Genomic DNA, 27,574 nt, shown 5'->3' on the forward strand with positions numbered 1-27,574 from the left:
ACATCTCTATCCATGATGACTTCATGCTCTCTTGTACATCTGAACCAGATTTTTCTAGCCCGGTACTTGGGATAATTGATTTCTTGGATAGCACTCTCTCTTTTAATACACCGTATGTTCTTATGCGAGTCACATTCAGACCACACAGATATGCAGTGCAGCACTCTTTTTCAATTGAAATATAATACACCTTTTTAATGAGAGACATGTGAAACTCTTTGAGCCATGCAGCATTTTAAAGAGTTACTTTGTGGGCTTTAAGGATACAATATTTTAATGGCCATTTTTGTATTATGCATCCGTACAAGTGTTTTAGTGAATAACGTGATACTGTATTTGACGAAACAGATGAATCCTTTCAGAAGTCTGTTGCCGTGCTCTTGTTTATTTGCATTCTTTTAGCGTGTGCTCATATAGTAATCCTGAGGTCTAATACCGTCAGCCAAAGAATTAATAGAGTGAAAATAGGATTTAGGATTTGTGTTTCTCTCACCCCTGAGACACGAGACCCATGAGAAATAGAGAGGAGCATTTGTAAAGAGAGAGGTGGAAAGGGACAGAAAGAGAATTTGGCAGAAGATGAGAGCAAAATTAGCAGTTTCCAGTGTTTGTAAGAAGTTAAATAGAGGATTTTGTTCTGTAGGACAAAATAGATAGATGGGCAAGGGTTCAAGATAATGGTTTTCCCTTGTGTTTTTTGTGTATACTGACTTATATTATCAACCTCAAAAATGCATTCAATAATTTAAGTTTTAAAATATTACAAAACAGATTATTCAAGGATATTAGCAAACTTAGAAGTTTATTTTTAGTCTGTTTCTAGTAGATACATGGGCTTTCTTTGTGCCTGACCGTCATCACAGTAGGCGAGCTCCATTCAGTGAGAAAAGCTGAGAGATGAGAGGGCGTTTATATAATGACGTGGCTGAAGCTACTATAGAGCTGGGCTACGGACAGGGGTTGGGGTCCTGAGGCTACGGAGAGGCTTTCGGCCGGAGCTAAGGCTAGTCTAGGACCTACGGGGCTGTGCGTGCGCGCGTGTGTGCACATGACGCGTGTGTAACAACATGCACTTCTATTTGTGTGTCTGTGCATGCGTGTGCATCTGCATCTCATGGCTGGGGACCTTATCTATCCTGACATGGAAATTATGTTTGCATTTTCATTTTCCCGGCCCCGCTGGTCCGTCACCAAACCTGCCCTGACAGCTCCTGTCCACCAGGCAGGCTTGGTTCCCCCTCTACCCTCTGTCCTACGCCGCCTCGCTACGCCCCAGATGCTAGCCAGTTAGTCTGCCGCCTCTGCGGCACGGGCAGATCGCTAGAGACAGATGCCAGGGCCACTGTGGGTCCCTGTTTGAGGGTCTGTGTCATAGGCCAGCCCTGGGCCCTCACTGTGACCTTTACTGCTGGAAGAGACTCTGTGAAGAGCAGGGAGTGTCAGCGGCTCACAGTCTAGAGCTCAATTCAAGTACCTGCTGTACAAATACATGGATTGGTCCTCAGTACCTCCCCAGTCAAGGTCTTATAATTCCCATTCAATAAAACTGGCAGAGGTGGAGACCTTGCTCAAACCTCATTCAAAACCTTGCTTCATAGAGGGACATTTAAAAAATGTAGAATTGAGCCTCTGTTCCTGTTGGAATGTAAAATCAGTTTCCCCATTTGTGTTTATGTACAGTAAGCCAGAGATCCGGACTGGTTGAAAAGCTCAAGACTCTGCATTTCTGCTCTGTTAGCAATGCTATTTTTTTTTTGTAGCGTGTGTCTGCTGTGTGTTTTGGATGTGTACTTGGAGTATGTAGTTGTTGTCTTTGTTTCTCTAGGTGGCTTTGATTGTTCTGTCTACAGACTGGAGCCTTCACCTCACTATGTTGATCACAATTCTCAGGATTATTTTCATTCAAATTCAGTAATATCTTTAAAATCCATCCATGATAAGTCAAAGTATTTCATGAGTTTCTAAATGAGAAACGTCACATTGTTGAGCTCAAACTTAGCTCTTTGGCCAAAAAAAAAAAAAAAAAAATTTCAACCATTCGACTGGCATTTTTTGTTTAAAAAGTCACACGACTTCCCTGAAAGCATGGCTTACTCCATACGCTGCTCTCTGTGCCTGGACAGTTCATGCCATCCACCCTTCTGGTTCATTTTTTGTTGCACCATCATCCCATATTTGAACCACCACCCCCACCCATCATCACAAATATTTTCATTATTTATGCCTATATTTATGCTTATTATTTATGCATTTATTAGTCATGCATTTTAGTAATACTGTTTTATCATTGTCTTACGTTTTTAAAATTTCCATCCCATCTCATTTTGATGTCTCTATTTCCTAATGTGTGTCTGTTTCATTATCATCCTTTTTCCCTCTATGTAACCTGCCATTTGTCTTTGCACTCTCCTCAGCCAAATATAAGTATAATGGATATGTCAGATCACGTAAGTGTGTTTCTCTGTCCCTCTCCATTCTGCTTCAGCTCTCCCGGTGTTTAGACAGTAGTCGCCTCACTATGTCATGTCACTTGATTAATACTGATGCTCTGCTTTGGTATTTGCTTTGTTTTCCCTTATACCTTTAGAATGTATTGCTGTCGTAATATGTCTAATACAGACGCAAAGCGATAAGACAGTTTAATTACAGTTTAACCAGTGTTTTAATTCAATGTTTAATTCAGACAGATATATTCTACCTTAACCTATTAATTTATTAAAACATGTTACATGTTGACATGAAATTAATTGCTTATTTAAAACTCCATAAGTTTTGAGTCCCCAATTTATTGAATTATTATTATTAATTGAATAGAAATTCTTTTGTGTTTGACCATATTATTTAGCTCTATGAAATATTCTTTTTGTATTGTGCTGCATCTAGCAGCAGATGGCGCTACAACACCAGGGAACAGTGGAAGTCAAAAAGAGGCTGGTGTTCGATTCAAAGCTGATTGCAATTTAGGTAAATCTTTGGTAAATAATTGTTAAATGCATTACTCTTTATTCTACTGGTTAAGAATAAATTTTAGTTTTGAAATGCTATTTGTCACTTCTAACTTTTTATATGTATATTTTTATTTCATGTATTTCTTATCATTAAGCAGATTGAGTTTGAAGTCATAAAGACAGATTTTTTTATTTAAAAAAATCTTCTTTAGAATAATTACTGCCTCTTGAGTGTGATGGCAAAACTAAATGGATTGCAGTAGGCATAATATCAGAATTATTTTTACATTTAAACATACTAAGAAAACAACAATGCGCGGCGTAAAAGGCTTTTTCTTGCAGTTTCAATGCAGATGTGGGTCAAAGCTTGCTCATACAATAAACACCATATAAGCGAAGCCAACTTAGCTCACATTCAAAAGTAAACATTTTTAGATGTTATTCCTCCGCCTCATCATCCAGTTTACATTGGGTCACGGCGATCTGATAAGGCTTGCATGCACGACGGTGCCGTCATGTGATTAGCATTTCAGGAAGGGACAGTTGCCGTCTGGGTTGTTCAGAGTGCACAGTGGACCTGCCAGGGCGGGTGAGCGCGCTCTAACGCTGCGCGTGTTTGACAAGGGCCAGATGAATCCAGGAGCTATCGGTGGCGCCCCGTAAATCAAGGAGGCAGCTGACGGCTGGGATAAACGTCTGTTTATCGCCCGGGGCCACCCAACCATGCTCTCCCTACCAAACAACCAACCAACCAACCAACCACCCATCCTACCAAAGGGAGGAAAGTGCTCCGCCTCTCCCTGTCGACTTTACAAACAGATATTTGCCTCACCTCCCTCTCCTCTTGTAGTCCTCCCGCAGTTTGCCCTGACCCCTTCAATACATGCAGACATATGGGTTGACTCGGCAGCCTTAGTAGGAGTGTGTGTGTGAGTGTGTGTGTGAGTGTGTGTTTGGTTGGATGGCTGGGTGGGCATCGGGTGTAGTATGCATGTATGTATTCAACACAGCAGGTGGCCCTGGCAACACTGTGATTATTACTGAAGTTACAGTAATGTTCCTATCAGCATGATACAGTATAACAATAGGATGACTGGATTTTTGGTCTTGAAATAAAGATCATGTCCATACATAATCCAAAATGGATCATTTTCTCTAAATGTTTTATGATTAAAGTTAGGTTTTAAATTTGTAATATTATAAATTATTAGCTATAGTTTTAGATTTGTTGAAATGAAAGTAATGTGCTACACATTATGCTTGAGATGACACTGAACCTGATTTGGTTTGACTGGCTTTAGCCAGGCGGTGTCTCTGCTTTGTTCTACCAGGCAGTGTAGCACAACTGAGTAAGGAAACTGGGAAGCCTCTAATTAATTCATGTTTGTCACGAATGCAAAGTAAATGTCATTTTGAACATTTCAGTTAAAGCGCATGCCAAGTGGATAAGTGACGTTAAATAAAAATGAAGTGTCAACATCAGTTATGGGATAAATGAAGCCTGCTTTTATGGCATGAATTTTTGACTTTCAGAACTTACCTGATCAAAGGAGAAATGAATAGCCTACAAGGAAAATTGCAACCTTTTTCACAGAAACAAGTGTTTAATTCTTAAACAGTAAAATAATTATCAGATATTTATTTCATATTTATCTTACATTATTGTATTTTTTTCTTACTTACACTTTGGCTTGTTTACATTATACAATAAAAAGCTGAATTTTAATTAAAGCTATTTTCCCCAAAAAACATATGCAGCTGTTCTAACCTTTATAAAGCTTTTAAACAAATATGGCATAAATTAACTTTATAGCTATTCTAACAACTGAGCACTAATACAGTGCTCTCTCTCACTGTTGTTATTCTCCATTGTTTGACAGTAAAGGATGAAGTTAGACCGTCTTTTCAAAAGCGATCGATTAAAATTGCCAACTGCACCTCCACCTCCATCACCTCAAATGCATTCCATCCCAACGCCCTGCACCCCTACCAGGACCCCCTGGTCAAGCCGGGCACAACCAACATCCCCCTCGTTAATAACCGTAAAGGAAGCCTGCTCCCTGTGGGGCCGGGGCCCGGGGCCGACCCCTCGCGACTGCGCCTCAGTATCTCAGGCCCTGGAGACGCGCTGGCCAGAGCGCTGGCCGAGAGTCGGCTGAACCGGGCCCGCAGCCTGCCGGTGAAATACCGCTACCACCCCAGTAATGCCACGCTGCTCAGTCACAGTAGGCCCTGTAGGTTGCCCCTTTAGCGGGATGCATCAGTCAGTAACCCCGCCTGTCCTGTCCTACCATCTTGTGTTGTTTGCTGCATGAGGGTTCGCTCTGCCGGAGCTACTGCTGTTGTTGCCGCTGCCGCTGCTGCTTTGCATGGATTTAGCACTTGTGCCTGCTAGTACAACAACCACTACTGTCTGGGTGACTTCCAAACTGTGTGTTAAAGCTAGTGAATATAGAATAGACAGAAAAGAGTTGCTTATCAGTATTTGTTTTCAAAAAAAAAAAAATGTTGCAGGAGTTCTCACATATGCGGTGGAAGAGCTTCTCTTGCATTTGTTCTTTTTTTTTTTCCTGAGGACTTTTTTTTATTAGAGACTGAGGTTTGGGGGCTGGAAATAAAACTTTATTTTTTAATCACTTAAAAGCTTTTTTACCCAGTGACTGCAAAGCATTTATTTTTTATTGTTGTGGCTCTAATTGAGAGGTGTTACGCTTTTGCTCTTAACAAATTTAAGTTTAAAACTGCAGGAGTCTGTGAAACAAGATGGCTAGGAATGCATATTTTCTGATGTGATATTTTCAAAGTACATTAGAGAGAGAATTATTTGTAAAGTGGAAAGTGCTTGTGATATTAGCTATTCAGAATGCCCAATTGCATAAAGGAAATGTCAGAGAATGACATTTTATTAGAAGGCAAAGTCATATTTCTTATCTTTTATTAGCAGAATTAGGTGACAGTCTAGAATGGGTGCTCTGACAATAATGAAATTCCACATGCTTGGAATAGTCACAGCTTGCAGCGTGCACATTGATTTGCACTAATATCATGCTGTGTTATTGATTTCTAACCAAAGGACTAATATGGGTTTGAAGTGACGGTGGACTTGACATTTGTGCTGGGAGAGTGCAGAGTGGATAAGAGTATCTGGGTGCCTGTCTGAAAGCTCTTGAAACTCACAGACAGTAGTGAAGATCAGACTGCCGTTAGCCAGACTGAAATCTTCAGACGGCTGGGCCTGGCCTCACTCTGGCTGCTCTTTTTAGTCCTCTCTGTCTGGGACTGTAGCAAAGTTTGACATTTTTTTTTGTTCTTCCACGCAGCAAAGAGTAGTTGACAGGAAACTGAACTTAAATCAGATCAAACTAATGTAAAACATCACTGTGGCTGTGGCTCAGCGTCCTGCAAAAGCTTAACACCAAAGTGTCAAACACAAAAAGGGGATATTTAATCTTACATGAGGTTCTGCAACTCATTTATTTTTCATTTAAAGTTTTAAGGCTAGTCTTGACCTTCTTCTACTGGAGGATGGTGTGCATTCACTAGCTGCTTTCGATATTCATAGCCCATTAATTCATACCCCGTTGGAGTGCTGTTTGGCCCTGTGAGAGCGCTGTCCTTCAGGATGTGCTGAGTGCTAAGTGTTCTCATGGCATGGAGGTAGACCTGTAGAAGAGCCATCGTGCGCTTTAGCTACAACTGGAATGAGGGGGTGGGGATCAGCCGTAGAGTCATCCATTCAAAACAAAACAACCCACTCAAGAACCATCTTCATAACCTTCTTTTATCTCACTGTCATTGCTTTTGCCCGTGCCCCACTGACAATGACAGTCTGTGCCATCACATGGCGATTACTGCCATAGGTAAGCGCGGTCACTCTGATGCAGACTGCTAGAGGTCCAACCATGCAGAATTTATCGGATGTACTGAACAGATGCAGTAGTGTATTACTGTAGGCCCTGTAAAGTGTACATGAGAAGAACCAAAAATGGGGGTTTTGGGATGTGAGCCTTCGGTGACATTTTCAGATCTTAATTGGTTTTTCTCCGTGGTTTTCTCCTGCCTTTCTCAGATTTACCTTTGTCCCTTACTAACGCTTTCTCTCTATATTTTGGAGTTGTTCTCTCAATTTGACATTGTATTAATTTCCTTCTTTTGGTTTGCAATGATTGATTGAGTGTTGGCTATTTTTTTTATGTCAGGTCCAACACACATTTCCCAACCATCTATCCAGCTATTCTGACATTCTGTGCATGTGTTTGCAGTCGAAGACGAGCATCCATCAACTCTCTCGCCTAAAAAAAAGCAGCGCAACGGAGGGATGCGAAACTCACCCAACTGCTCACCCAAAATGATGAGGTAAGACGCTGATTTCATACTCCTTCCAGCCTTCAAACGGGGAGTGAGGGGAAAGATAGTCAGATACAGGGAAGAAGGGGAGGGAGGAAGGGATGGAGGGATGTGTGTGAGAGATACTTCAGAGGCAGATGTTGCTGATGGTGGGATGGTGGGAGTTAGGATGGATGGGAGGGGGCAAATTAGGGGTGGAAGAAGAGGGAGGTAAGAAACTCTGTGAGAGAAAGAGAGCGGAGAAGCGCCCCGTTAGGCTCTGGCTGTTTAGGATGGCATGCTGTCAGCTGTTAATGACAGAGCTGAAATAATATTTCTGTCATGAAAAGAGGCTGCGAGGAGCCGTTTGAAAACTCCTCTGGCTTTAAAGTCCCAGCTGTCACCTCCTCCGGTCTGGTCCACATGTACTCCTTAAACAATGCTGGCACTAATGACACCAGCAACCAATCAGAGGGACCTGCATGGTTACTCTGCCCCGAGGCTAGTCCTCTATTGTGGGAACCCCTGTGAGTACTGTTTCTGGTACTTAAGGCCATATGCGAGATGTATCGTCACAATCAAATATGAATTCAAATATTACCTTCCTTTTATCCTGTCCTGTGAAATTAAATTGCCGTTAATTGATTTTGAAAGATAAAAGGGCCAGGTCTTTGTGCTGCCGTGGCTGTGAGACGGGGTTTGCAACACAACAGCGCGGAAAATACAGAGAGGGCAAGATCTGCGGATTGGGACGGCAGGGTAAAGGCATGGTGGCAAATATCTGAGAAGACAGGAACACTCTAAGTTGCCCGTCCCTAAATGAGAGTGAGTGTTATGGTCGTCGCCATTATGAATATACAATAGGAAAATCTAAATAGGTTGCTGTGTGGTTTTTGTCACACGCTCTTGTCTCTGTTGGTAGCTAAGTGGTTAAGTTTCGGCACGGTAGATTCAAAACTCTCTCTGTCTGAATTGTGTGGGGGAAAATAATAATGGCAATCTGAATCATATTAATAGATTTTTGTGTATGGAATTCAAACGCCTAAAGGCCAAACACCATCACAGAAGAAAAGAAAAAATCAAACCAAGCACATCTTTATTTTATGTTCAGTTGCTACAAACGAGAATGCTACTCTAAATGAATTTCTATCTCGTAACTTGTTTTTATTTTTGCTTTCAGTTGGTATAAATTGCTGTTATTGTGTAAAGCTTTTTCCTTACATTCTTTTGGATTTTCTTTGTAAGTCGGTCTTGCTAGCTTCCCTTAGGCAGCATTCCTCCTACTGTACTAGCATGCCTGTGTGATTTTGTCCAGTATACTTGTCGGCCTCCCCCTCAGTTCTTCAGAAAAAAAAGCATTTAATAAGCCTTCACACTTGCCAAACCATTAGCCCAACATAGAGTCATACCCTTCAGTCTAGTTTGCAACAGAGCAACATTTGAGATGCCCTTGCTCAGAGGGAGCAAACTGTTATAAAAACAACTAGACATTGGCACATTTCCAGCTAACTGCTAGTTTAAAAGGGTGTTTAGTTTTGTTGCCTAACTTAAAGCACAAAACCTTTTCTTCTCATCCTCTTTTGCCTAGGAGATGGTCCCCGTTTGCCATGTAATATATGCATCTTTGCTTTGATCTCGCAGTGATAATAATTCTTGCGAGTTATTTACTCGGTTTTGAAAACGCTTCAAAGTGGTGTCAAAGTTTTCTCTGCTGTAGGGGTGCTTCTGTATTCTGCTGGCTCTTGGGTACTGAGATGACAGGTCTTCTGTTATAGGTGTAGATTTTTTTTCAAGTCCTAGCCCTCAGCAAAACATCAAATTACCCATCACAGTCCACAGCCCCCCTTCACAGCTGCCCCCGTCAACATATAACACCATATATATTAAACAGTTGTGCTTTACAAGGTGGATTTTATGCACAATGAAAAGTGATTGTTTGAGGTAGCCTTAGGGATACTTTATTCTACAAGCAAGGAGGGGGAAAACACAGTAGAGAGCTAGCAAGAGAGCGAGCGTATACTATATCAAGTACGGTTTTTACAGGACTTGCAGCCTGAAGGCCTTTGTAAATAAATAATGATCAACAGATTGGCTGTGGGTTTTTGAAAAGCATGCCTTTGTCAGTTTGCATGATGGGGAAAATTTTCAAAGCGAGAGGCTGCCTTCGTAGCCTGGCAGAGAGGGATTGGGGGAGCACGCCCATCCCCAGCTTGCGACTGCAGAGTGATACACTGGAATAACTCAACTCTGTTTGAAATATATACTAAGGGAGGGAGGGAGAGATGGAGGAAGAGAGGGGGAGGGAGTGAGAGACTGGGGTGAGACGCTGTAAGGGAAATATTTGTCCTATATAAAAGTGCATCTAATACAGTAGCTTATCACGGTCAGTGGGAATATTTGCTTTATAATGCGATGGACTGCAAATTTATTTAGTGATGTTAATTATTTTTAAGTTCTAATGAGCAACATACCATGTTGCTCTAATTATGTCAAACTAATGAAAGCAAAAATGTTGTATTATTAATTTTAATATGATCTATCTATCTATCTATCTGTCTATCTATCTATTGGTCCTTTCTATGTATTTATAAATTCATTTGTTTGATTATTTTGGTTTACACTCAGAGTGTCATTTAATCACAGTTCATATCCCAGTGGTCTACAGACAACAATGGTGTTCAGTGTTCATAGACATATGATCCCTTAGCTCAAGTCATTTCCCAGTAGCCAATCAGACGTGTCACCGCGCTAACGAGCTGCATCGCCACCACGGAATTAACTTCATTCCCGCAAACCCTTTTGACGGGTCACGACTTGCAACACGCGTCCGATCGCAGGGAAAAGTCACAGTGCCATCCGCGGCTGATATCCCTCGGGCGTGGCGCGGTGGCACAAACGTCATGTCTGCCCCCCCTCCATCCCCACCCCCCGAGCCTCGTGGTAGGTTCAAGGCGGGGAGGAGGGAGAGAGGAGGGGAGGAGGGAGGAGGAGGTGTGTGGAGCCCGTGACAGGCTGCCAGTCACACCGCTGACAGCTCTGTGAAAGATAGCTGTCTTGGCAGAGAGAGGTGGAGCGGCAGCCTGCCTGCATGCGCCAGTCAGCCCCTGCGTGGAGGCGAGCGGAGCTGAGCAGATTGAAGTGACGGGGGGGGGGGGGTGCGCTGGGGCTCCTGGAGTTGATTGGTGCAACACGAGGCTCTGGATGAAAGATTCAGGCTGGGTGTAAAAACACTAAATGCTGTCAGTGTTATTATCACCTGCACTAACTGATAGAGGGAGGCGGGGGAGAGAGAGAGAGAGAGAGAGGGTGGCTAATTGACAGCTTTTTTTTTTTTTTTTAGTTTTGCTTTTCTTGCGATGACATGCAACCCAAATGCAGGCTGAAGGATGAGGCAACATCAAAGCCTTGTCAGTGAATGACAGTGTTGATAGAGGGTAGAGAGAGTGATACTGAGAGAGATGTATGTCAAATTCTTGAGATGCTTTCTCCTATATTACTCAAATGTCTGTCTCTCTGTGGTTCCCTCTTTTTGGATTTGCAGAGAGCTACTTTTACCGACGATGTCATTATTTGGGTTGAATTGTTTTAAATACAGTTCATTTGTATTGCTATAAATACGCAATGATTATTGGGGAATGGCACTAAATTCCTACAGTAGATTCTCACTCAGTCTTTGGGATAAAGTTTTGTGGATCGCCTCTAGAGGAACTGTGAGATCATGTCTTGTAGAATGAATGCAACCACAGGAGAGCCAGTATTACAGGGCTGACAGGAGCCCTTTCATGGTCAGTGTTACACCGGATAAAACTCAGCAGCCCGCTGCTGCGGATTAGCCTGTTTGGTTGTGACACGCTGTTGAAACATTAATGGCCATCAGTTGGGGAAGCAAAATGTGATTGGGCAAATTCCTGAAATATTTAAAGTGTGGGCCTGTTGGAGCTTTTACTGTTTGCGCCGCGTGGCGTCAGGAGCTGGGAGAGAGGGTAAAAGCTGGTAATTGGCCCTGTGTTGTCATGCCATTCAGTCAGCAGCACTCAAGCCTTGCTGTCCTCCTCTGTCCCACTGCTGCCACCAGGGTCCCTCAACTTTCTGATGACTTGACATCAGGGGCAGTGATGGACACTCTCACAGGACAGGAGGAAGGGGAGGAATGATGTGGCAGTTATGAATGGGAAGGGACTATATATTGTAGTAGGGCGTTTAACACTTTCGGAATGGGATGTACACTGAATACAGAATATGAATCGGTGGTGTAGACCACGAGAAACCCAGATGGTACTTTACCTCCCTCATGCTACCACTTATTGCAACTTGAGATGTGGTAATTTCACAAAATGGTTAGCAAACCATTGGCCTAATGTTGATTTATCATCTTTTTCCTCAGCAGACACGATCCCCTACTAATTCCCGGAAATGAACAAATTGAGAATATGGATATGAACGTGAAGAAGTATGACTCGACAGGGATGTTTCACTGGTGCCCATCAAAAGACATCGAAAAGGTCATCCTGGTGAGTGAACATCTGAGGACTCACTGGAGTAATGAGTCAAGAGCTATTTAACCAGAACCTGTAAAAACATACTACAGCATACAGAAAATACATTGGTAAAGTTAAAGTAAGTATGCTCAGGAGCAAACGTTTCCCTCCCATAACATAGTAATACAATCACGTACTAATGTGTATTGAAATTTCTCTCACTGCCTCTCTGTTGTTTCAAGGTGAGTTGAATGTTTTCTTTATATACTCACCAAGGATCTGTGAACAGCATAATAAACTCCAGGCATGGGTTTGCACAAATGCTTGAAAGAGGCAGTTTGTAAGTTTTTAGGACTTCACCGCCTCTGGTGGACATTTGTTTGGGCAAGGTCGGTGACATCGTTGCTAACCACTCACTAGCTCCTCTATCCAAACCAAAATTCATGTAAACAAGCAGCACAGCCACAGTCAGCTATATTTTACAGATTTAAGCATTTTTTGTTGTTGCGGCCTGTTGCACCAGTTAAACTTAAGTTCAAATATAGGCTAGTTTGAACGTACCGTTTGAACGTTTGCACATTACTAAAACGATTGCACCAACTGAAATAGTTCCAACATAGACTTAAGTTACAACTTAAATCTTACACCTACCCCCTATTAGGTGTAAAGTCTTCTGTAACATAGCCGTTGACATGGTGTATCGATTTCATAGGTGGGAAAACTTGCTGGAAGACGTAGAGGAACAAATACAGTGCAGTTTACTTCGGCAACATGAAATTAGATCACTGAACTGATGAAAAACCAAACTACAATTTTATCTGGCTAACAGTTAAAAAAACAATCCACCCTATTAGTTAGGGATACACTGCTCGATCAACCATCAATTCTAAACAGGTCATCGGTGATCGGCAAAAAACAAGGAAAGAATTCCTTGGAAATTATGAGCCAATTTGCGGCAGTCAGCAGAATGATAGTAGTGTAAGCAGTAAGCACCTCAGTCAGCAAACACACACTAACATGTAATTACTATGTTTGGATAAAACCTATGATTTATTTACACATGGATAGGTCATTCAGCCATAAGAACAATCTGTTAAACACAGTGCTATATTGGATTAGTGCTATATTTATGCTTGCTGTGCACTTTTACATTGTATGTCATTGTTAGTAGAAAGTCTGGGTAAAATGAATCATTTTAATCAACGATTGATTTGATTTTGGCACACACATTATTGGCCACAGAAGGTGAAAACATCACAGTCTGTGACTGTGTCATAGTCTGCAACAGTGTTTTGGTTAGTGGGCCCTTTAGTGTATCTTAAGTCTCCATGGTGCAATTAAACAAAGCTTTAGTGTCAAACTAACTAGTTTCAACATAGTGTTTAGTGTCGACTTTACACCTTAACTTGCAACAGAGGAGCTTTGTTTATTTATCCCCCTCAATTTATGACAGTGTTTTAGTGGTACTTATGTGCCTAAAATCTTACAAACTGCGTTTTCGAGCACCTGATTAAAACAGTTGTCCCTTCAAAAAGACCAGATCACACATTTTGTTCTTTTTCCCTTAAATTTCTGATTCTCCAATAAACTGCTTATAAACAGAATAGTAGTTAACCACTCATTAATTTACATTTTAAGTGTACACTCTACATATACATAGAGTACTTTAGAGTTTATCAATGGTTAACAAACTATTTAATATGGGTTTATAACAGTTTATAACTGTCTTTCAAACAGTGTTAAAACGTATAATTCATTACTTAACTTAAGATTACCTGGTTTTCCGTTAACAACACCCATTTCTATTCTGTCTATTCTGTCAATCTGTTTGTCTCTGTGTGTCTCTTCCTCTCCTCTCTGTCTCCATCTTCTTCCTCATGCCTTTCTCCTCTTCTCTCCCCTCCCTCCCTGTGTCTTTCTCCCTGCAGACCCGGAGCGAAGCCTCCATGACGGTGTTGAGTGGCCATGTAGTGGTCTGTATATTTGGGGATGTCACGTCCGCTTTAGTGGGGCTGCGAAACTTGGTGATGCCTTTAAGAGCCAGCAACTTCCATTACCATGAGCTGAAGCCTATAGTGTTTGTGGGCTCACTGGATTACCTGCGGAGAGAGTGGGAAACCTTACACAACTTCCCCAAGGTGTCCATCTTACCTGTGAGTATGCCGCTTCACTGCCATGGGAGACCATTTTTAACCAGAGTCCGTGTTCCACTAACAGGGCATTGACATTTGACAGTTACATGCACATTGTAATCCTAAGAGGGAAGTGACTGTCACTTTGATTTGATCACAAATTACTCAATTGAATGATCATTCCATGAGAGCTCACTCCCCTCATCCACAGCAGTGACACATCCTGCGTATCCAAAATGGAGTTCATGTGAGCCACAGCTGCAGTGCCCATCACAGATGGCGTGGCTGGCTGCCTTAGAGCTTGTTAGGCCTGGCTTGACTGATGATCAGAAGAGAACCTCAAACACGGCCCTCAGCGCAGGCTAGCCTTTAGATTAGTCCACGTCTCTGATTCCCCGATGCCCAGTTAGATCAGTGGAATGTCATCGCCTCAAAACAAGAATACTTGTTAACTAATTTCCCAAAGCTCCACTCTGCTCACTCTTAAATTTGTTTTTCTCTCCCCATGTCTGTCTGTTCTCTGTGTTATGCTTCTCTCCGTCTCTCCCTCTCTCTCTGTTCTCCTCACCCTGAAGGGTACGCCATTAAGTCGGGCAGATTTAAGGGCTGTCAACATCAACCTCTGCGACATGTGCGTAATACTGTCAGCCAATCAGAACAATATCGACGATGCCTCACTGCAGGATAAGGAATGCATCTTGGCATCACTCAACATCAAATCTATGCAGTTTGATGACAGCATCGGGGTCTTACAGGCTAATTCCCAAGGTAAGGAGTGCCCTATTAGACTCCATGTGCACTGCTGCCCAAAGGGGACAGGCTGTGGCAGGGAGGGAAGATAGTACTCAAAGATGGAAAAAGAAGAGAGGAAAGGATTGGGGTGGCGGGGGGGGAACACAAGGACCATGAAAGAAAAAAACGGAGGGCTACAGGAGGAGGGATGGATATGTCATGATGCCAGGCACAGAGTCTGCTAAGTACTCTTAATTGAAATACTCTGCGAGTTTGTTTTGAGTGGCAGCAGTAAACTGATTTTACTATAACTCCTGAAGACATGCACACACAAAACATTGTGTTGATTGCTTCATCAAGCCTTTGAAGAGTGTTTACTCCACATAATTTTCTGATTATTTCAGTCTTGTCCTTGGTAATTACATGCTGCTAAACCTCCTTGATAATACTTTTTAATGATGTAATCAACGTGACTGTGTCATTTGATGTTGTTCCCCCTGATCTGGTGTCTGGCAGATCGTCTGGAACAGATTGTTGATGTTTGCAGACAAACACACGGGCCTGGCATCCCATCAGGCCTCATCATCATTAAGCAGCTAGTACAAATCACCAGGCAGGCCAATTCAGCTGCTCCTCGTTAGTCACAACAAAACAGTCACACACACACACACGGACACACACACACACAAGCACGCACACATGCACACTCACATACACACACGTTCATGTATGAATGCACGTACGCAGGCATGCACACAGTACACATACACACACCCATTCTTCATAGACATGCATGCACACACAATACGCCTACTGTAAGCACACACACACACAAACAGGTTATCCTCATCTTATCATTAGCCTGAAAGACATGGCAAGCCTTTAGCTCTCTACTGTTTAATGCCACCATAGTGACTGTTGCAAATACAAATCAAAGATGAAGTTCTAAGAGGCCATTATTTTTTTTAGTGCAAAGCACTTCCACATGTTTTAGGAGAATGCCAATGCTGTTATTTCTCCAGCCTTGAGTGAGTGATGTGCTGTCGATAGCAGTGCCACCGAGGCACAATAAGCAGGGGTAAATCTGAGAGCGCGCTGCTCTGGGGAGCAGTATTCGCAGAAAGCCACCTCAATATGGAGGCCCACTAGCCCATATCCTCCCTCAGGTTCGATGGATGGAGCCTATTGTCATCAATGATTGGGTCTTACATCAACCACCGATTTCAGTGACAAATATTTCACTTTAGAAAAACACACGTACACACATGCATGCACACATGCAATCATGCATACAACACAGAAACACACACACACACACACACACACACACACACTGCTACTGTATCATAGGTATTGCTTTGGGGATTCCTTCCTCCTAGCGATGCTCCCATTCAGATGCCGTCTGCGGAATTTAAAACAAGAAGGTGCAAATGAATAAGTAAACATGTGCCTTCCTGGGGGAGAGCTTCTCACGGCTGCTGTAGCATGTAGTCAGCCACAGAGCAGAGCTGTGCCCGGGGGGCTACAGGGATAAGGGGGCATGTAACCCAGATCTCACTTGTCTACTGTACATTGCAGTTAAATAGACGAGGTTACAGCCTCACAGTACCAGCAGCCAGCCAGAGGGGGAGGCATTGGTTTGATCGGGCTGCTTTTCAAACTCTGGCTTCTCGTTTTCGGGCAAGGTATAAATATGAAGAGTTAATTTCCAAAATGCTATAAAAAAAAAAAAATCATGATTATCATCCAGTCTGTAAAAGGGTTATCATTTTATTGATCAAGGACATGTTATCATCTAGCTTTTAAAAAATAACAATTTATTTTAATTTTGTGTATTACTTTATAAGAGTATTGCATGTGTCACTTTTTCAAAGTGTGGATAATTCATTTTGGAATTAAATTAATATTTCCTTCATATTTGCCTGTAAAACATACATTAGGCTTTTGGTTACATTAGATAAAACTAGTAGTTTCAAATTACTCTGGTAACAATTGAGTATTTTCTTTAAGTTTAGAAGATTAAGGTGATCAGGAGGAGAAGCACTCTAGCTTTGTCTTAGCAAGAGATGCAGCTCTCTATGTGGAGCTCACCAACTTACTATGTAACTTCTGAGCTGTTTGTAACCTAACAGATTTTGAAAGCAGCTCAGCAGCATGCTTCATGTATCCCTGTTTCCACCAACAATCATTTTCTGCTGTATACACTGTGCAGAATGGAGGATTTTCTTCCACAACGGCGTATAGTCTTCATGTTCACTATGATACAATAAGAGCAGTGTTTTAGAGGCAATATCCAAAACTTGCTGTCACTCTCCAGAGGAGTAAACATCATCCTTTATGGACACCGACAAAATGATGCTCGCACTGACTGAGCTTGTGCTCCCCGGTTGACTCGGAGTGTCAAACCTCAGCTATTTCCAAGTTTCAGTAATTGGCATAACAAGAGTTATGATTATCGCTGCTTCAGTTCAGTGTGTGCTTCCTGTTGCGTACTAAACTATTTGGTGTCTCTTCTGTTGCAAAGGGCTAGGAGATCTCTTTTGTAATGTAAGCGGCTCATTGAGTTTCTCGACAGAAAAGCACCGCCACACACACACATATACAACGCACACTCACACACGCACACACTCACACACACATGGAATTTGCAATCCTTTTAAAACTTTGTGACCTGAATATATTCCCTGCATTATGTTTCGTTGCTGTTGGAACTATAAGCTGGCATTTTGCTGTAGTCAGCACTAAATGATGGATGTCAAAACACAGTTGATGCATTATGCATATAGCATTACAGATTTAAGGTGTTTACTTGTCACTTTGTGGAAATGCAAAAATGTGAAGTCATGTGAATTCATACTCCTGTCACTTGCACTTGTATTTCATGGTTCTGAACCACGCCATTTCCGATAAAAGGTTTTCAGGATCCACTTCACCAATTTTATCGTAACAAAATGAACAACATATAAAATTTATATCTGCCCGTTGATGGAAGGCTGTGAATGCTAAATATGTCTCAGCTGACCCCTAAAAGCACAATATCCATATTGCACTTTTTAGGCAGGCGCCTTGTTCACTTCCCCTCCTCCTCCTTCCTTTTTTTCTGTCAATCCTCACTTTTTGAATGACACAGAAAGCACACATCAGCAACTCCATGCTGAGTGAGCTGACATGCACTATGTATAATGGTACTGACATAGAGTTCCGGGTCACATTCGAACACTTATGATACCAGTCGGGTTAAAGACACTAAGGAGACATGCGTGTCTGATGCTTTTTTTTTTGCCTGAACTGTATTTTTCTTTACCTGCAGTTTCAGCAAAATAATGAAAACAGATCCACTTTGTTATGTTGGCTCCTGATGTGTTCTGTGTATCTGTATTTGCTGTCCAGGTTTCACGCCTCCTGGAATGGACAGGTCATCTCCAGACAGCAGTCCAGTACATGGCTTGGTGCGACAGGCTTCCGTCACCACAGGATCCAACATCCCCATCATCACAGAACTAGGTAAAACGGTTTCCACCCACCTCTGCAGACGCTGCATGCCACACCAAGTGACTTCAGATCAACTCATTATTCATTTGCAGTGACATAGAAGCATACAGCCTAGCCGAGACCTGAACATCACGCTATCGCCAAAAGTTCCAACACATTCATGGTCGAACGGACTTACGAATGCTTGCCGTGGAATTTTTGGTCACATTTATGGTGTTAGTTGCTTTGCCCAACTCAAGTTCATCCACTCTTGTATGTGGATTTTTTGGATCTGGCGAATTTTTTTTTTTTAGCAAATGTTGGTATTGTCAGCTGCACGGATTGGAAAACATCGCAGCAGCACTGAGGACAATGTAGACTACTGTAACTCGGAAGATGTCAGATAGGCATTTTTAGGACTATAGTTACATCTCCTGCAATTTGTTCACTAATGCACAAGAGAAGCTCAGCCTGATGGAGAGGGCGAGAGAGGGAGAAAAAGAAAGGGAGTGAAAGAGAGTGAAAAGGTAGAGAAAAAACTGCCATGGTTGCAAAATGGGCCCATTTATTAATAACAATGGCAGTGGCTGTATTCCCGGTGGTATGGGGGACTCATGAAACTTTCAGATCTCTGAGGGCCCTGCTAAAGCACCAGAGACTGGCTACTCTATCTCCCCTGACCCAATTAGGGAGCATTGGAGCATGAGGCCAGCTAAGAAAAGGCCAGAGAGAGAAAGGAGCTACCTAATGTTACTTGTAGCAGGGCCAGCCATTACCTGCAGAGCAGCTCTCCCATTAGACTGCTGACCGCATACATAATCATCAAGACTAGATGCTATTCATGTTGGAGTCATTGGTTACTGTCCAGGACTCAAATTCACCCCCTTAGAAGCTCCAGTATTGTTTCCCCACTTGCTCATAGCTAACGAATTTCACAGCTGCAGGAACACTAGATGTGATAACATTGTCCTTCACCTCCTCCCAGGAAGGGAAGGAGTGAGAATATGCAGAGGGGAGAGTAGCTGCACGTCTCACGTCTCACTGGAACCGTATACTGTAATTACGTTGTCAGTATATTCCGTTTACAGTGCCAGGACCAGATTAAAGTCAAGTTGAAACATAAAAACACTGCCTCATCGGAGTTGCATGATCAATTTTGTTGCGTGGCGCGTAAAGTAGGTGTGTTTATGGATAAGACCTTGTTTATCCCTTTCACTGTCTCACCATGAAATATTTTATTGTTGTTTTAGTAGTATAGCTCAATGACAGGTCTGGCTTTGTAACTACTGTGCACTCTAATCTGCGGTGCTTCACTTTTAGATCATGGACAACCATGAATGTCTCGCAGTAATTCCTGAGTTGACATGAGTGGTCGGAGACAGCATAAATGCCTTTATTCCAGCCTTTGAAACTGTTTCAATAACGACACCATTTCTCCCCCTCTCTGCACTGTCTCATCACCATTAGCTAAACCTGGCAAAATACTGCCATTGGTTTCATTCAGTCAGGAAAAAAAAAGTGGAACCAACATACAAATGATAACAGAGCTGGGTAAGCCGAGCCTTTGTCCTCCGCTGCCGTTCGTTCCCTCGCTCCGCCGCTCTCCTCCTCATCAGCTTGTCTTGATTTATCTGGCTGCAGTCAAGGCCCTCGCTGCTCCCATGGCTTCACTTTGAACACATTTTTTATTCTTCGTTCTGGTTGAAATTGACTGTCTTGTTTTGGCCCCTTTTTAATGATTTTTTTTTTTCTTTTTGGGGTGTTTTTTTTTTTTTTTTTTTTTCTCCAGTTGCGTTTTCAGAGCATCGCTAGGCCTTTGATCATGCTCAGTCTGTCCTTGTGGCTGTTTTCATAGCACCCCCCCGCCCCCTCCTCCATACTCCCCCACCCACCCCCCGTTCACTCCTTTGGCCCAGGCCCGTTTGCATCAGCCCCTTGTCTCTTTGACTGACATTTCTGTTCCACAGCGCACAGGAAGCCTGGGAAGAAATCAAATTTCAAAAACAAAAAACTCGAGATCAAACCCACTTTTAAGCTGTTTATTTATTTTTTTTATTTATTTTCCAGTTGCTTTTTTCTCCTCCAGACCATATCTCTGAAGCACAGATATTGGAGGAGTCAAACAAAAACTTGTGTGATGCTCTTTTTCAAATAAAGCTGGTTCTCAGACCCTTCACTGCCCACTGCTGCTAGAAAGTGAAATGCAATCTAAGGCAAAAGACAGGCGCTATAGGGAGTACTTGGTTATAGTACCAAAGATGTTAGATTTTTTATTCTAGCTATGTCGTACATTAGAGACAAAAAAACAACATTTTCTCCTTGTTATTTAAGTTTTGATTTCTTTTCATTCACATTGTGTCAATCATATATTCATTTCATTTATGGGAGCCGGTTGTTATTAATCTTGAGATAGAAGAGTGTATTGTTACATGGCATTAATTTGACTTTCAGGGCACAGGTAAATATTTGAGATGCATATCTCAAAAGGCGATGATGTGGCCGACACATTCATCAAGGGAAACTCTGAAATGCATGTTAGTGCATGACTTTCTCATATGAGAGTAGCCATTGTTGAAGTCTCACTTTTTACTGCATTCATTCAGTACAGTACATCCAGAATTACTGGTATGCTATTTTTTGAGTGAAATATTTATATTTTGTTCTCCACCCAGCCTAGAGAATGCTCAGAATGGTCACTGTCTATTGATTGAGAAATGTTTTTGTGTGTGTGTGTTGCAATATACAGTACCTTTGTAGTTTTGTTTTCAAATGCTTGAAAAGGAAGAAGGTGCAGTGGCTGCTGAGGTGCTAATGCAGGATAGACGTATGATTGATTCATGATTGGGGACTTCTACAATGGTTACCACTGTGTATGCATAATACACGTGAATATTCTCTCCAAAAATAGTGTTTTGGTCTTTTAAATCTTTTAAATGTATCAAATGCACTCTGCATGTGATATACTGTAGATTTAATATTCAAAACCCAGTTATTTTTTTCTCTTTCCAAACACTTGCCTATAAAAATTGAACATTTTCATCTAATTTACCACACATATTGAAAGATGAATCCATCAACAATATTTCAACCTTTAATCAAAAACATGTCAATTGTTTGGGGAAGAAATTAAATACTAGTTTAACTTAATGTAAAAAATAGATACCAGCTGTTAAAAATGCTCAGTGTAGAAGCAGAATATAATGTGCATCTAATGTATCATTATATTGCAATTGTCTCTCTTAAGTTCAACCCCCTTGATCAATATACCTGAGACTTGTGTGGGCAATTGTCTGATCACTAAGATCCTTCCAAATATTTTCAAAGGTGACTTAAAAAAATAAAAAATAAAATAAAACCTAAAAATCTATTATTTATAGAATATTATTTATTCCTGAACTCTCAGGTGTGTTGGTGTATGTGTATGTGTTTGGCTCGTTCTCCTGCGTAGCGCCCGTCTCTAACTCAGCTGTGCTTCCCTCTCTCAGTGAACGACTCAAACGTTCAGTTCCTGGACCAAGATGATGATGACGACCCAGACACTGAGCTGTACCTCACTCAGCCCTTCGCCTGCGGCACCGCCTTCGCTGTCAGTGTACTCGACTCCCTGATGAGCGCGGTGAGTACTCATACATGCTGGATGCTGTATTGGAATTTTTTTTTTTCAAATCCGATTTTGATGATTATCACCATTTAATTTTTGCTCCACTTTTTAACATTTGGATTTCATTATTACTTTGTGTCAGCTGTTACTACAAAGCATTAGTCGGAATTTTAAAAAGAGAAGATGAAATCTCACGGCAAGTGCAAGTCTTGCGGATGCAGCGCCCTACTGGGGAACAGTTGCATGTTGTTGCACTGGTAGATACTGTAGCGTGAGGGCAAGAAGTGAGGAACTTTGAAGTGAGTCAGCCTGGAAAGATGCACCTGAGAAAATGAGAAGGCAACAACCCCAGAATGGAGAGAATGAAGGTTGGTTGCTTTGTGCAACATGTAAATGAAGTGTGATGACACTTCATGTACAACCAATGTCAGTTTGCTTCTTTGCTATCCATTTTTCTACTATTTGACATATCATTCTAGTGTTTGACGACTATCTGATCGTCTCTGGATGATAATTCTTGGATAAACACAAAGGAAATCAGAAACCTATTTCCACTGTTGTTCCTGTAAAGTTCATGGTAACACACAGAAAACAATCATTTTGCAGATGTATCAATAGTTGCTATTAAAGAGGAGAACGTCTCATGAACACTACAGATTTTGCAGTCTGTGTAAATCAACACACTCCAGCACCCTCTCAGTGAAGAAAAATGGGCTAATTTGAGCGATAACTTGCATTAGATGCAGGCTCTGGCATTCCGAGTCGGCAGAAGTTGGTAAATGAAATGGCACATTGATCAGACATCGCTGCCAGCTCCTCTGACATCAAAAGGGAAGTTGTTGGCACCACTCCTCATCTAAAGTGTTATGAATTCAACTTTCAAGAGCCTTATTAGATCTTTTAACAAGGTAAGTGCTGAAGGTTGGCTTAATGGCGATGACACAAGCCGGGCTATAACAGGCCAGAGAAACGCTTTCATCTTTTGACAATGTCATCACCGTGCCGAAGATAAGATAAAGGAGAAGGAAGAAAAAAAAAAATCCTCTTCTACACCTCATTTTTCCTCTCCCCGTCTCATGGCCGACTGTGTGTTTCCCTTCGGCGCTGTGATGGCTTAATTCCAGCGGCTCTCTCGGTGAGTGAGGGGTTAGAGGGGCGCGGAGAGCCGAGCGGAGCGGGGAGTAGAGCAGGCGTCAGCTGTAGTCTGGCACCGGTCAGAGGTGAGGCCAGCTAATGGACAGTGCTCATCCATCATGAGGCTCCGCAGGCCTGTCAGGAGCCCAGGGAGGGGAGCTGCCACTCGGGCCCGGCTGCCGAGTGACATCGCCTGTCTCCACACACAGGAAAAGCGGGTCCTGATCGGCTTGAAGGACAAGAGAACCTGACACCCGCAGAGCGCAGTCAAATCACTGTTTCACAAGGGAAGGAGGAGATCATACAGTGTGTAGGACAGTGTTCACAGAGGAAAGGATAGATGGTGCTGTGTTGAAACAGCAGTACACTACTATGGTGTCTTATATTCCAGTGTGGCTCCAGCATCCCCTATGAACATCAAAATATCCATCATAGCGTGCATGTTATTTGTCCAGCTCTATCTCTGAATTTCATGAACAAATGTGTCGTTATCATCAACATTGTGAGGCTGTGTTTACTGTGAATTATTAAAGCTGCAGAGTATATGCCATCATAGGAGTGGTGCACAAGAGGAAGGCCTCTGTGATTGCAGCGGCCTGTCTCCTCACCTCCCAGTCAGGACTATGTGAAGCGACAGGCCGGGGGTCTAGATAACAGGGGCGGCGCCGTCTCCCCACATCTGCCACCTCTCTACTTGTGACTCTAATGGCATCTGCTTACGGATATCCCTTCCTATCTCCCCAGACATACTTCAACGATAATATCCTCACGCTGATTCGGACGCTGGTCACCGGGGGAGCCACACCGGAGCTGGAGGCTCTGCTGGCTGAGGAGAACGCTCTGAGAGGAGGCTACAGCACACCGCAGACGCTGGCCAACAGAGACAGGTGTCGCGTCGCCCAGCTAGCCCTCTACGACGGGCCCTTTGCCGACTTGGGGGTAAGTGGATGTTTAAACAGAGATGACACGTTTTGGCACTACCCGGCAGCGCACATCTGGCCGCCTCCGCTCCTCGCGGCCCTTAATCCGATGTGAAGAACAGTGATCACGCAACGCAGGCCTCGGTGGGCGGAGAGAGGAGAGGGGCTTGGAACGAACAATGTGTACCTCTGAGAAAATTCCACGACTTTTGTGTTTAATTGGTTACATCCTTATTTTTCTAGTTAGCGTTACATTTTTTTGTTATTGTTACAATGAGATTCCAATTGCGGAATGTGTGTTAAAATGAAAGGAGGTGATTTTGTCTTTTCTTGGATGAATTATTGCATATTTTGAAAACATTGCTCATTGTTATAGTCCCCATTGCCAACATATGGGAGGCCCTCATATGCAAAATATTCTCTGCAAAATGTTCTCTCCGCGTTAAGCAAAGCGGAACATTTAATTTGCGCCCCAACCGTACAAAGAGTTGTATTTATTGGCTTTGAGACAGGACATCAGGCTGACCTAACACACACTCATGGTGTCTTTGTTCTGTTGTTTGTCAGGATGGCGGCTGCTACGGGGATTTATTCTGTAAAGCACTGAAGACGTACAACATGCTGTGTTTTGGAATCTACAGATTAAGAGACGCCCATCTCAGTGTGCCGAGCCAGTGCACAAAACGGTAACATCTGCCTTCTCTCAGTATCAGTAGTATAGTATAAAATAAAAAAGAAATTGTTTGAATTGATCTGTTTTACGTCTGTAATATTGTATAGGAATATTTGGTCTAAACACATGCTTCATGTAGACAGGATTACCTCTCCATTTGTTAACTTAACATCATGCATATATGCAGTATCTTTCATATATTGTTCTTCATATTCTCATATTCCTCTCATTTGTTATATATTGTGTTTATATTGGTATTTTTTATAATGTTTCACTTAATTCATACTGCACATCTTTCACATTCTTATTTGTACCAGTAAGTTGTTCTTCTACTATTGCTGCAATTTGACACACCTTCTAATTCTGTAATCCATTCTGTTTTCCTACTTTCATCCATACATTTCTCTTTAATATCTGCTAGTGCTGAAATTAGTGCTTGAATATGTTTACAAAACCCCCATTTCCTCAATTCTTATTCATACTCTATTTTTCTTTGCCGTATCCGTTTACTATTTGCTGCTGCGCAACGGCCCGATTTCGCCACACGGATCATTAACGTTTCGTCTTATCTAATCTTATCTTCCACCCCATATGTTCTCTGGCCAGATACGTGATCACGAACCCGCCGTATGAGTTTGAGCTGGTGCCCACAGACCTGATCTTCTGCCTCATGCAGTTCGACCACAACGCGGGCCAGTCCCGGGCAAGCTTGTCCCACTCTTCCCACTCCTCCCATTCCTCCAGCAAAAAGAGCTCCTCCGTCCACTCCATCCCTCCCACCAACCGGCAGAACCGCAGCAGCAAGACCCGGGAGGCCCGCGACAAACAGAAGTACGTGCACACACACAGGATCCACACGTTTAGGATACTGTTAGTGGGCATGTTTAGTGTATTCCGCCTGATTGTGTTTTCTCTGTATTTTATAGGTGTGTGTAAGTGTGTGTGTGTGTGTGTGTGTACAGTATGTGGTGGACACATGCACTGTTGAATACCGTATGTTGTGTGTTTGTGTTTTGTTTGTGTGATTCGTGCTCAGTGTCCATGCCGCGTTTGTGCGTTTCCTCCATAATCATCTGCATGCGGTCTTCGCTCTCACATCACAGCAACCATTACATGGCATTAACAAATTGGTAAAGTCAGTGTGTGGAAAGGTACATGTACTGTAGTTAAAGACAATTTTTTTTAGTGTACAAGTACATGGCATTGCAAAAGTAAAACCACGCAATCTCACTTTTTTCATCGATTGCACAGCCATTGTGGTTGGAAACAATGCTACAATAAGGCTCTATATAGCCTCAACCACATCCAAATAAAATAAAATAACATAACACAATACACACATTCATTCTTGGTCTACCTGTTTTATCTGTCTTAATATTCAGATGTTTTTGTGTCTGACTCTTTTGATTAATATATGTGTAGTAAATAGCTGTTTTTATGTTGAAAGTGTGGTATTTGTTCATATTTAGCACTCATGATCAGTACATCATGATCATGGTTGTAATGTATTGTGATTGATTTAGCTGTATTATCTATACCTGATAATGATTATGACCACATTGGGCCAACATTACTATACGCTGTTACTCATGAGATCATCCCTCATTAGCAGTGTTGATATTTTGTTATTCATGGTGCATATGTACTGCTTTATTGCATGTCCATGTTGGTAGCCCTCTATGGTAGGCTCTTATTTCCCGTTTCTGTTTATTATTATACAACAATTTGAGATAGATTTTAATTTTGGTGAAGTATTTTGACCTACATGCTACAGTATATACGACTTATTCTCCCCCAAAATATACACTTTGAATTTCATTTTCATTTGGGAGAATAAATGAATACATCTACTGAATTTTGAAATCGTGACATATTCTAAAAGCATGCAGATTTGTTACGATCGTACTCTGAATGAAGAATTACTGAATGGTAAATGAAAAGCCCTTTTAATACATCTAAAAATTAAGATGTATGATAAAGCCTAAATACTTATGTAACTTACAGTATGCAAGCCTTAGTGGGACTAATAGATATAGTCATATGTCAGTTGTGTATTTGCCTTGTAGACTGTAACTTACAGTAGATTACTTACCTCTCTTTCTGAAGTGCAACAAGGATGAATAGAATGGGCCAAGGTATGCAAGTTAACGATTCTGCATGACTTAGCAACCTTTACATGGGGTTACAATCATAACTATGTCCTTTGTGGATATTGTTATGACAAGGGGAGTTTGTTTTCTTTATTTTTTTCTTAAGATATTAAGTAAACCATGCCTCAGTTTAAGTTTTGCTTTCGTCTGGAAAGCAAAATGTCTGCCGCTGCTCCTGCCTCCTCCCTGCCATGATCAGGACCATCTCCACATTGCATGAGGTTAAAACTAAACCCCCCCCCCCCCCTTCTTTGTGCTTTTACCTCAATTATTGAGTTCACTTGATGACATGAGTTTTATTTTCCTCCAGACAGACCCTTTTTTTTCTCCATTATTTCTTTCAATCATTCATCATGCCTTTTTTTTTATGATTTGTTTCAACTTGAGATGGTTTGCACTGTGTGAGAGGTCTGTGTGTTTGCACATCTTCCTTCCTGAATGCTATCAGATGACTGTAGCAGACTTAGTTCTTGATGTCATATTTATACTCTCATGGTTGAGTAGGTTATTATTGTATCAGCATCAGCATAAACCACAGAGTAACAACATGTTGCCACAATCCAGACTGTACAAATCCAAGGCACACAAGCCTTTACAGATCACACCTCACATGTAGGTCAGGCTGGTTCAAATCCCCCTGATGCAGACAAATTGCTTACTTCTTCACTGAACTTTACGAAAGTCTGTCCAGCCCTGTGCCATCGGTCACACCGAGAAAGTGGGAGGTGTGACGAATTTAAAGTCTAAATTGAAGGGGGATATGAGTCTGTAAGTTCCCTCCTCGTAACCCTGTGCACCTGATATGGTGGTTTGAGGCGACATCACTTACTTCACCGTATCAGCAGCGAGACTCGGGAGAGAGATGGCAGACATCTTGCTTCACCTCAGGCACAATTCTACACATCAAATGCCTGTGCTGTAACACACGGCCCCGCAGCCTTAAGCCTGCTGACACACACACAAGCCCGCACAAATGAACCGCCACACATTCAAGCCTGCATGTACATGA

At 42.2% G+C, this 27,574-nt stretch overlaps 1 protein-coding gene across 2 annotated transcripts in view; it reads left to right on the forward strand.

Moving 5' to 3' along the window:
• kcnma1a (potassium large conductance calcium-activated channel, subfamily M, alpha member 1a) overlaps window positions 1-27,574 on the forward strand; it is a 138,034-nt gene that overhangs the window by 109,416 nt on the left and 1,044 nt on the right. Inside the window, exons 20-29 of one of the 2 annotated variants that reach the window (XM_078288582.1) lie at window positions 7,211-7,304; window positions 11,662-11,785; window positions 13,681-13,905; window positions 14,460-14,652; window positions 18,007-18,120; window positions 21,573-21,703; window positions 23,567-23,761; window positions 24,310-24,428; window positions 25,022-25,246; window positions 26,522-26,550. In XM_078288582.1, the coding sequence (XP_078144708.1) occupies window positions 7,211-7,304; window positions 11,662-11,785; window positions 13,681-13,905; window positions 14,460-14,652; window positions 18,007-18,120; window positions 21,573-21,703; window positions 23,567-23,761; window positions 24,310-24,428; window positions 25,022-25,246; window positions 26,522-26,550 (1,449 nt within the window). The remainder of the gene's footprint in view (window positions 1-7,210; window positions 7,305-11,661; window positions 11,786-13,680; window positions 13,906-14,459; window positions 14,653-18,006; window positions 18,121-21,572; window positions 21,704-23,566; window positions 23,762-24,309; window positions 24,429-25,021; window positions 25,247-26,521; window positions 26,551-27,574) is intronic. The other variant, XM_078288583.1, reaches the window with a different exon arrangement.

This window comes from Centroberyx gerrardi, chromosome 15 (genome assembly GCF_048128805.1).
Source record: "Centroberyx gerrardi isolate f3 chromosome 15, fCenGer3.hap1.cur.20231027, whole genome shotgun sequence".
NCBI lineage: Eukaryota > Metazoa > Chordata > Actinopteri > Beryciformes > Berycidae > Centroberyx > Centroberyx gerrardi.